Source organism: Astatotilapia calliptera, chromosome 3 (assembly GCF_900246225.1).
Source record: "Astatotilapia calliptera chromosome 3, fAstCal1.2, whole genome shotgun sequence".
Taxonomy (NCBI): domain Eukaryota; kingdom Metazoa; phylum Chordata; class Actinopteri; order Cichliformes; family Cichlidae; genus Astatotilapia; species Astatotilapia calliptera.
The window spans coordinates 18731406-18742646 of record NC_039304.1 but is presented as its reverse complement, the minus strand read 5'-3'; the positions used below and the strand labels follow the sequence as shown (position 1 = coordinate 18742646).

General features: G+C 43.3%; 1 protein-coding gene across 1 annotated transcript in view; it reads right to left on the bottom strand.

The window, feature by feature from the left end:
* Positions 1-395: 395 nt before the first annotated feature.
* LOC113013203 (serum response factor-binding protein 1-like) overlaps positions 396-11241 on the bottom strand; it is a 122114-nt gene continuing 111268 nt past the window's right edge. Inside the window, exons 2-3 of the mRNA XM_026153927.1 lie at positions 625-976; positions 396-424 (exon numbers count right to left, since the gene is read on the bottom strand). Of these exons, the coding sequence (XP_026009712.1) occupies positions 396-424; positions 625-976 (381 nt within the window). The remainder of the gene's footprint in view (positions 425-624; positions 977-11241) is intronic.

Below are 11241 nucleotides of genomic sequence, written 5' to 3'. Positions count from 1 at the left end.
ATGATGTTTTGGAAGCGGTTTCGTGCCATAGTTCCAATTATCTGTGGGTTTCCCAGGTTTGCTGACCAGCAGTCATTTACCGATGGAAGCCTGCAAACCTCCCGCAAGATCACAATTGCAATAAATGCCATTAGTTCAGGGAGGTCCATGAACCAATGAACATCCTCCGTTTCCTGTGCATGTTGAATAGTCCATTCTTGAATGCTACGAAGCATGTCAAGAGTGACGAAACACAGGAAGCTCTGAAGGCGAGTCGAGATACTTCTCCTGGCCTTAGCCGTTGGCTCTCCATCTGCAGCGTACGCTTCTATTGGGGTGAAAGGGAGACAGGTCCCCACATGTTCTTCACGCCACACTGTGCCATCTTTCGCTGTCTCAGTCCCCAAACAAGGTCTCTATTTCGGTGGAGAAGCAGTCTCCTCATCTGCAGTGTGAACAAATTCAAATTGTGAGCAAAATGGGAAAATGGGAAAATGGGAAAATCACAAATGCATGCATAGATACTAATTATAATTCCAGTATCTCCTCCTCTGTATCAGAATAATGTCTGAAATATCTTACTTACTAACTACATCCACTTACTTGTTTGAAATGAAAAAGGAAATAACATGAAATGAAACTAACCGGAAGACTGATCAGACAGCTCTGAGTCCGAATCCGGCTGAACTGCTAGGTCTTCTCCATCCGAGTCACAAGGGTCGACCTCTGTCAGGATCATTTCCAAGGCTTGCTGAGTGGTGAGTCTTCTCTGCATTTTCTTTCCTTGGAGAGGAGGTCCGTACACCAGAGGATTCTTCAGGGCAGGGCGATGAATTTTCTTTCCTTGGAGAGGAGGTCCGTACACCAGAGGATTCTTCAGGGCAGGGCGATGAATTTTCTTTCCTTGGAGAGGAGGTCCGTACACCAGAGGATTCTTCAGGGCAGGGCGATGAATTTTCTTTCCTTGGAGAGGAGGTCCGTACACCAGAAGAATCCTCTGGTGTACGGACAGACAGATCGCAATGAATTCACCACTCAGGTATGTTGCAGGTCTTTTGTGGTTCTATGTTTATGTGTTTCATTGTGTGTAAAAGGGCTATGAAAATAACAATTTATCTTATTTCTTAGGTGTTTTCAACCTCTGCTGCCACGCTGACGGCGTATGCGGCCAAACGGAAGAAGACAGTCTATATTCTTAGCAGCATGCACAGCGTGGTTCAGACTGATAACACCACCAAAAGAAAGCCAAACACTGTCACCCTTTACAACAAAACAAAGTGTGGCGTGGATGTGATGGACCAGATGGTTCGGGAGTACACTGTCCGCAAAGGAACACGGCGCTGGCCAGTCGCCGTGTTTTATAACATGATTGACATGGCAGCACTGAATGCACATGTGCTGTATCAAGCATGCACCGGGACGAAGGAAAGACGGGTGGACTTCCTGGTGGCGCTTGCAACAGAGTTGGCTCACTCTCATGTAGCTGCGAAGAAGGCAAGAAAAGATCAGTTGCTTCGGGCAGAACCCTCCACACCGAGCCCTGGAAAAAGGGCCACGTGTCAGGTCAAACACAGATGCAAAAAAAATCAGGCCACTGTGCGATGTGTTCACTGCTACAGGTACACATGTGGTAAATGCAGACGACAGATACCGTGGCAGTGCCAGGATTGTGAGTGATTGCTGACAATGTTGAATTATTTGTAAATATGTGTACAAATGGTTGGTTTTTTGTACTGTTTTTATCAATAAATGTCAGCAACAAAGGACATACACCCATGTGTGTTGATTTCTCCCCAAGATGGCAAACTGAAACACTCCAAGTTGGTGACTTTTGGAGATTTATTTCCCTGGATGATTGAGAATGCATCAAGATGAAACACAAAAGGAAGTTCACAGCTTTTAGCAGCTCCCCCCCCCCCCCCCCCCCCCCCCCCCCCCAATCACTCACCCCCACTCCCCTCCCTCCAGAATTCCTAGGTAATGACCTAATATACATATGAATGACTAGCCAATTTAGCTTCCACTTCCACCATTTGACTGCTCTCGGGTTTTATAGGTAGAAAGGTAGAAGCCTGGGGATGCTAGTTAAAGAAGTCCAGACGCTTTTCTTTGTAAGCTCCTTAGACTATGATGACCTGGATGACTGAGAACTTTCACAGACACATCTGTTGTCACCAGTATGACTTTAGCGTTAGTGAACTAAGAGCATTGTAGTATGAGCAAAGTTTTGCTTCTATATAACTCTGTGCATTATATTAGTCTCACTCCATAACTAATTATACTCTGGTCCTCCAAGCCCCACCTGCTGTGGTACGTTTTATACTTCCATCTATGCGTAGATGAATGTAGTCCATTTATAGCACACTTCTATTAATGCAGCTACAGACTGAACATTTGCAGTGTTCCCACAACCACATATTAGAAATGTGCTTGAAATAATTTTGGGTTCAGTGAAAGGTCATGTTAGCGCAGGCCTAAACACAGCCTGACAGAGCTGCTGCTGTCACCTGCGCTTGACCAAGGCACCTTATTACCGGAGCAGAGTTGCAGTTTGGTGGTGACAACTTGTTTCTTTAGTTTAGCAACTTTCTGTAAAACTTTCTTGCTCTTGTTTCTCTTGCGTTCGACGCGGGGCTGTCTAATGTCATGGGAATAACATATGCAAATTTTGATTTGGTTTCTTGTTTCCTTTCAAGTCGTGCCAATAAAAGTGCCATGTTCCTGACAGAACAAAAGCAAAATATGGGGTGTATCAAAGAAAGCAAAAATGTATGTAGTCGGGGCGTCAATTTGCAAGTGACATTCAATGTGCGGTATTCAAAACTCATTTGTAGACACGGCTGTGAAGACATTCTCTATCAAGCAGCTTTGACGTTGCGGCTGAAGAGGGGGGAAAAATATGGCCTTATCTTCATGAACATGCCAACGCAGCTCGACTGTGATCAGGAGAAACAAAGAAGATTGGAGACGGTGAAGAAAAATAGTCTTGAAATAAGCCTCCAGGTTTGCTACTGATATTGATATAGCAACTGTAGAGAGAGCAAACACGCAGACACACGCACACTGCTTAGAAACAGAGCGAGGATTTGGCCAAAAAATGTAAAAAAGGAAAAGGAAGAGGCCAACTCTCTGAGATCAATAAGAGGTGTGTATTTGTGTGTGACTGCATGCATGAAAAGAAGGCGAGACAGACAGAAGGAGAAGAATGCAATCAGTGTGAGGTTTCTCCAGACTGAGGATTTAGGTCATTTGAAAGAATATGGCTGAATCAGCAACACTGCCGCCACCGCTGAACTTAATCTACTGAATAGTCCTGCAGGCGGAGACCGAGTGAGAAAGAGAGGAAAAGAGGAAATGAGCGAAGGAGAGAGGACGCAAAATGGGAAGAGACGTTGAGCGGGCGAAGGGATGGGAGAGATGTGCGGGGTGGGGGGGATGAAACAAAAGGAGAGGCTTAGGGAGGGAAGGGAGGAGATAAAGCAATAGATACAGGCGAGATGGGAGCGGCCAACAGAGGGAAGAAGAGAGATGGGGAGAGACAGAGGAGGAGAAAAGCAGCAGGGGGGGGAGATTTATCAGAGGAGACGGCAAGAGGGGGAGAGGAGATGGAAAGAGACGAGAGGCAAGGCTAAAGAAAGAGATAGAGGCAGAAGGGGCATAAGTGGAGAGGGGAGGGAGGGGAGGGAAAGAGATAGGGGAGCCAAACAAGAGGGAGATAGAAAAAGCTCACCCACTGTCTGCAGGCTGCCTGCTGACGCTCACTCGTGGATTGTTCTCCCCGTCAGATTAACGAGAACAGGGGGCTGAGAAGTCTGCACACGCCCCCACCTCCCTCATCTCAGGGGTGCTGCGCCGCTTTTTTCTTTCTCTGCTGACATTAACACCCATTTTCCGTGTCTTGCTCACATTCGCTCATGCAGCTTTAACACACACACACAATTTCTAATTGATGTGATTTGAATCCAGCAGTCAGATGTGGTGGGGGTAACTCCTGTTTGATTCTCTGCATATTCAAGAGTAAATAGAAGATTTTAGAGACACATGGTCTCAGAGTGACTAAACTGTAAGTGCGTAACTGGCCCTATATTTTTAAAATGATTGAACCTGAAACTCCCAGCAGCAGAAATTGCAGCTGGCTAATGTTAGCCTTTTAATGGAGACCCAGAATATTGAAGCTATTACAAATAATGTGGAAAACACAACTTAAGTACATGTAATCCTGCATTTTGTCTCTATTTGGTAGGTCGACCATTTGAAGCAAACAGCAAACATGAGAAGAAAGAGAAGGAATAATTACCTATGAAAGAAATGGCTTATGGACAATATGTTTAAAGACAAACAAACAAAAAAAAGTGAAACGTAGCTTTCTCCACTTCACGTAACACTGAGCCTCAACATTTCTGATGAACATTGCACTGACTTGTATTCTGTTGTATTTATCCTCTGTGCAGCCTGACATATTTGCTATGTCACAGCATGACCTATGATCCAGCACCAGCAGCCTGCAGGCCATCAACTGAAGCCACTTTCACATGTGCAGCAGAGCCTGAAACTTTTAAAGACACGATTACCCGATTAACTGCCAGAAACAGCAAAAGGTGCAAAATGCAGCTGCCTCAGACATTAAGGCCCAGATTTACTAATGCGTTATGCCTTTTTGACATAAAAACAACAACAACAAAAAATCATAGTTGTATTTACAAATATCGATACCAACACTGGTATCGATATTGGATCGATACTAGCCCAATAGCATCGATACTTTGTTTCTATTCTTTAAGTTCCACAGAATTGTCTTAAATAAATGAAAATGTACTATGTATAATTTCTGAACCTATTGTTTTGACTGTCACATGTATTGTTTATAGCCTATATCACTTTTAAACAGCAGAAGCTGACCCAAAGTCCAAAAAACATGGTTTCAAAATCCATGAAAAGCTGAAATGTGTGTTTTCATGTGTTATCTAAGTATTGTGGAAAGTAAAAATCATAGTGATTGATGAAATTGATGATGATTCATCTCATAAATAAAACCCCTACACAAACTGCTCATTTGGTATCGGTATTGGTATCATCAATACTGGCCATATATATTCTTTGTATCAGTTTGGCACCAAAATTATCGTACAGCACTACAACTGATCATGTTGCATTTGTGTTTCTGGCAGTTCCTCTGTCATGGCACAAAACAGAGAGGAGAATATTTAAGCTGGGTGCGCTATTAGCATTAGCGTTAATACTGGTAATTTCACCGATATTTAACACTGAAAAAAGCACCACTTATTTTCTGTGCTTGATGTGAAAATGAAGTTGGTTTAGAAAACTGTGCAACCTTTGCAAATCACATGAAGCAAAACTAACCACACCTATGAGTGCTATTTAGAGACATACGCTACTTTTCCCTGTTTAGTGGCTGGCTCCCTTGTCCAAAGTCCGGGTGATGTTTTGGATTGCACCAGTGTGAGCCAACGTGTAATTTTCCACTGTCCCGCCTTCTGCACCCTCACAAAAACCCCACACAGAGTTGTTCCAGCAATGATAAAACCTGTCTTAACTGGGCTATTTCGAAATATGTGCAACATGTGATAGTGTGAAACTGGCTCTAAAGGCCTGAACTGTCAACACAAGTGCTGCTAATCAGTAAATGGATCTTTTCTCTATTTAAGTGTCCCAGTAAGGCAGAACAGTGTGACAGTGGAAAATAACAAGTTTCTAATAATAGCGAATTTTTGCTATGACTCATTTGATTTGGCCTCGACCGCTGTCACGTCTAGATGTCTTCCACAAAAAAGACCCATACAGCTACCGCCCACCCTGCCCCCGTAACCCAAGCTGCAGCACTCAGCACAAATGCGGTGCTTTAGCCAAGTTGCATAGTCAAACAAACTAATAATAAAGTCCTGAAATCTGATGGTCATGTTCAGGCAGGTGCTTTTCATAAGCTACCAGAAACAAAAAAACCCCCTGAAAAAACAAGTGATATTTATTGGAGAGTGGCCACAATGTGTATCAGCGGGAGCTGCTACATGCTGAACATAATATCTCCTATATGACAGAGCTTTTATCCTTCCACTCATAAAGCTTTGGCTTATGCTAAACGACCCACCCGCTGTGCAAGTCAATGGATCTCTGCAGGTACAAAAAAAATTACCAAACGATTGATTTCATGCACGGAAAGTAGCGTGCAGTTTGCAGGAAAACAACCGACAGAAGAGGCTTCTGTGCACGTGTGGGCTGGACAGTGACATCAGAAAGACTCGGGCTCAGTTCAAGGCAGAGTAATCACAGCCATTAACGGTATTGATTACAAATTGCCAACGTGCTGAAGGTATTTTTTGATATGTGACAGGAAAATTATACTTAATGAACCCCAAGACATCATGAAATGTTTGGGTTTTTTGTTTTGAAATCCCCATGGTGCCTTTTAATGTCATTAAAATGTCACAGTCGAGAATTAATTTATACTGTTTGCCAGCTTTTTGAGTGTGTGTTGTTTTTTTTTTAATTTTGAGAAAATCAGGAAAAACACGTGTGGGGTTGGGGGGTGGGGTACTGCTTTAATGGATCTGTATCCCATTAAAAAATATCTCTTAATAATTGGTAATAAGTAAAACCATGTTGCGCTGCAATATCTTTGAATAGAGGCTGACATGGCAACGGCACGGGTTGGAGCTAGATCCAATCATACCTGTTCAGCTGGAGAAAAAAGAACAACTTGACAAACAAGTATTGTATTCTGCTTTCAACAAATTGGATGGAAATTTGCCATCTAGAAACCAGCTCATGAACACAATCTCCTCTCTCTCCCTCCCTACATTTCTCTGCGTTCACTTCTGCTCGCGCACCACTAGATGGCAGAAACGATATGCCCCAAAAGTGCCATCCGCCCAACGCTCCCCTCTCTCGCTCTCTCCCCTCGGCTGAGGCTAATGGCATGTGGCGGCTGGTGCCTGTGAGTAATGCCGCAGGAAAATGCGTTCCATAACCTATTGTTCTTATTGGAAAAGAGGAGGAAGAGAGGAGAGGGGCACAAACAAAACAAACAAGAAAGAAGTGAGAGACGGAGAGAGGAGAGCGCGAGAGCAGAGGGGGGGGGGGGGGGACAGGTGACACAAGGCGAGCTGGTGTTGGTGAAGCTTGTGCGGTCCAGTCTTCTGACAGGAGGGTGGGGAGGGTTATGGAGATACACGGAGGCAGAAAATGGTCTGCTGATGTAGTTGGGTGTATTTAACACTCTTGGAGACACGGACAGGGACGAAGTGAAGCACAGATATCTGCAGAAAAGCCCTTTAATGCTCACTGTGTGTATTCTGATGCTTAAATGTGCAAATTTACTTGCATATAAAAAAAGAAGAAGAGGGTTCTGGAAATTGAGTCACTGATGGTGGAGCTTCTTTCGGTGCTACAGTGCGTCTAATGAAATAGTTACACTTGGCTCCATTCACAAATCAATTTCCAGGTAAAGATTTTTCCCCACCGCGATCTACCGCAAGAGCGACTCTTTAAAAAAAGGTTCAAACACTAATTCTTTCTAATTAATGTTGTATTAGCGGTGCATTTTAGCGAGAGCTAAGATGCTGAGTAGCGTTTTTTTCCCTCCTTTGCAGAACTGCCTCTCTGCTTTTCCAAATAAAAAGGGAAGTCTCCTGTGAAACTAATGGCGTGCAATTAAGCCCGAGTTAATGACAGAGAGCCACCAAAGTATTTCAAGAATAAAATTCCAAAGTACAAATGAACACAAAGGGGGTTGGCCTGAAAAAGTAAATGAAGCAGAATTTGCAATAATTAAAATTCCTGCTGATGAATTCTTCCCATCACTTCTATACTGGACTGGGGCTTACTGGAAGCTAGTGGGTCAATCAACGTGAAGGCTGTCCAACTAAAATCTCTTACTGGAGTTACACACACACACACACACACACACACACACACACACACACACACACACACACACACACATATAACAGGACTGGTGCTGTGCAATACTTCAAATATTGGTATCGATTTGATACCAAGTAAATATAGGGCCACTATTACCGATACCAATACCGATACTTTTGAAGCCAGCTTATGCATAGATATTAATTATGACTAAATCACTGCGATTTTTACTTTTAACAATAATTAGTTCAACAAAACAGAACTTCCAGCTTTTCATGTATTTTGAAACTGAGTTTTCTGGAAATCGTGAATGTAAATGTGCCTGTCTCAAAGGCTCTTTGGGTCGACTTCCGTTGTTTAAATGTGCCGTAGGCTGTAAGTAAACTAGACATCACAGTCAACACTCAACTTTTTAATTTCTGAAAATTTCAGTGAGCTACATACTGAACTTAGAGGATCGATCCTACCAGGCTAGTATTGATCAGATACTAATACATGCATTGGTATCGATACGGTTGATATTTGGATCGATCTTCCCACCTGTAGACAAGACGTGCACTCCTCAGTCAGGATGTGCAGAACACAGTGTGCTGGTGCAGCGTGAGCACGGTGCGAAAACTGCAAAGTGACGTTCATGGGAATCGAATCCAAAGCGAACTGCATTAATGGTCGTTTAATCCTCCTTTTTGTTCTTTATTACGTGCAGCCTGGATCGCCTTGTCATCCCCGCATTTGATTATCTTGAAAATCTGATCAAACACGACCTGAGATCTGGTGTGGGTTTGATCTCGCACACACTTTAAACACAAATACACGCAGCATCAACTTGATGCCCCCAACCCACGCAGACTGCAATCACTATAGCAGATCTGCGGAGAGAATGGAGGGGGCTTGCTTGTATTTCTTTTTTAACTCCTAAGCATATAAAATACCCCATCCACTTTTTCTCACAATCTATCTCATGACCCCCCCATGGTGTTTTACTTACAAATCCTCTCTTCTTCCCTTACTCTCCTTCTGTATTCCCATATGTCGGCTGAGATGAAAAGCAAAACACCTTTGTTTGCTCAAAAAGAAAAAGAGGAGAAAAAAAATACCGGGCGGTGGGCGGGGGATTCGGCTGGTGGTATGACTCACGAGCAAGGCTTGATTTGTAGATCATATCCCCCTGAGAAGCTTCTGAATACAGCCTGGACGGCGGCGGAAAAGGCAGGAAGCTCGCGCACTGGAACTTACTCCTTCATATCCCCACTGCTGGCTGAATAAGGGTTCCCCTTTGAAGTGCTTGTGACCTTTTGGAACAAGAGGGGCAGGGGTTTGATAGGGCTTTTTGGTCAAATTGGTCACACAACTAGCAGCAGCGCAGCGAGGGCCCATTTACTGGCTACAGACGCTGCATGGGAGGCACAGAGCTGCGGCGCTCACATTGCTTTTTGCTATGAGATGTCAGATAAGGAACACGGGGGTGTTTGTATTTTCACTTTTTTTGGACAGATAATAAGAAATATGAGAATTTCAGTGCTATTTGCATGAGTGGCGTTTTTTTTTTTAAAGGAGTAATGTGATTTCTTTTTCAGCCTAGAACAAGCCTGACAACAACAACAATGACATGTTACATGCAAAGTGGGAAAGGTGATCAGCTCATGTCTCACACATGTCAAGAAGAAGTCCTATATTCCCTCTTTGTAGTTTTTTGCTGATGCCAGTGTGAATCAGTGACTAACTAGGGTTTGGCTGTTTGATGATGGTGTTAACACATTTTTGATGGCACCCAGATGTAGCCAACCCTGCTCAGTCGTACATGACACCCCAGTGCTCCCTGTGCAGTTCTTCCTCCTTTAAAACAGTTTGCTCCATCTGTTGGGCTAAGAGTAATTAGACCTATGTAGAAGTGCAGACTTTCAAACAGACTTTATTTAGACTTGATATATGTATATGTATATAATGTGAGCGATACATATATACGCACTGCCTGGCAATTAAAGCAAATATTTAATCAGCCAAACACATGGCAGCAACTCAATTTAGGCATGGACAATATGCGCTGCTGTTGTTCAAACTGAGCATCATGATGACTTTGACTGTGTCACTGTTGTTGATATTGTGGGATTTTCCCACACAACCATTTTTGGGTTTTATAGAGAAAGAAAAGGACAAAAATCCAGCGAGTGGCAGTTCTTTGGGAGAAAATGTCTGATACCAGAAGTCAGATGGGAATTACGAAACTGCTTCAAACCAACAGAAACTCAAACAGACACTCGTTACAACAAAGGTGTGCAGAAGAGCATCTCTGAATGCACAACATGTTGAACCTTGAAGCAGGTGGGCTACAGCAGCAGCAGAAGAGCACACCAGTCAGCCACTTCTGTCTAAGAACAGGAAACTGAGGATGTAATTTGCACGGGCTCACCAACAGTGGACAGCAGGAATGCTTCCTCGTCTGACGAGTCTCAATTGCTGCTGCAACATTATTTGTTAACAATATGAAAGCCTGCTGCTTCATATCGGCGGTTCAGGCTGGTTGTTGTAGTGTAATGATGTGGATGATATTTCCTTGGCGCACTTTGGGCCCCTTAGTACCAACTGAACATCATTTAAACACGACCTACATAAGAATTGTCGAACACCTCTTTGTGTACCCATCTTCTGATGGTCACAAATTTCAAATCGACTCAAACTGGTTCTTTGAACACAGTACTCATGACCTCCACAGTCACCAGATCTCAATTCAGTAGAGCACCTTTGGGGATGTGGTCGAACAGGGGAATCACATCATGGACGTGCAGCTGACAAATCTGCAGCAACTGTGTGATGCTGACATTTATATATGGAGCAAAATCTCTGAGGAATGTTTACAGCACCTTGTTGAATCTGCGCTGTGAAGAATTAATGCGGTCTTGAAGGCAAAAACATGGGCCCGACCTGATACCAAGGTGTACCTAATAAAGAATTTTGGCTTTGCTGCCTGATAATGTGTGCAGATGTTTACATGGGATTTTTTATTTTTTCCAAGACACAGAATCCAGCCCTGGAAGTGGCTCGCAAACCAGACGCAGAAAGATCAAATATGTCCTAACCAGATAGGTTAGCAATACTGATACAGATACTAGAGTGAGATACACTGCAAGCTACAAAAATCAGCCTGCTGTAATTGGTTTTTGCTTATCAGCCCCCAGAGGTCTCGGTACTAGAAAGAAATACAAAAAAGCCACAAGTTTTATTGTTATTAAAATCAAGTAAAGAATTACCATACATCAACAGAAGACTGGTGGGGTGGTCAAAATTAACAAAAATAAGAGAAGCTGCTCATCCAGTCAGACCAGCCAAAAAAGCTCCATAAGATTGATTGTCTTTCCTTCTAACCTAACCCAGTGTGAAAAC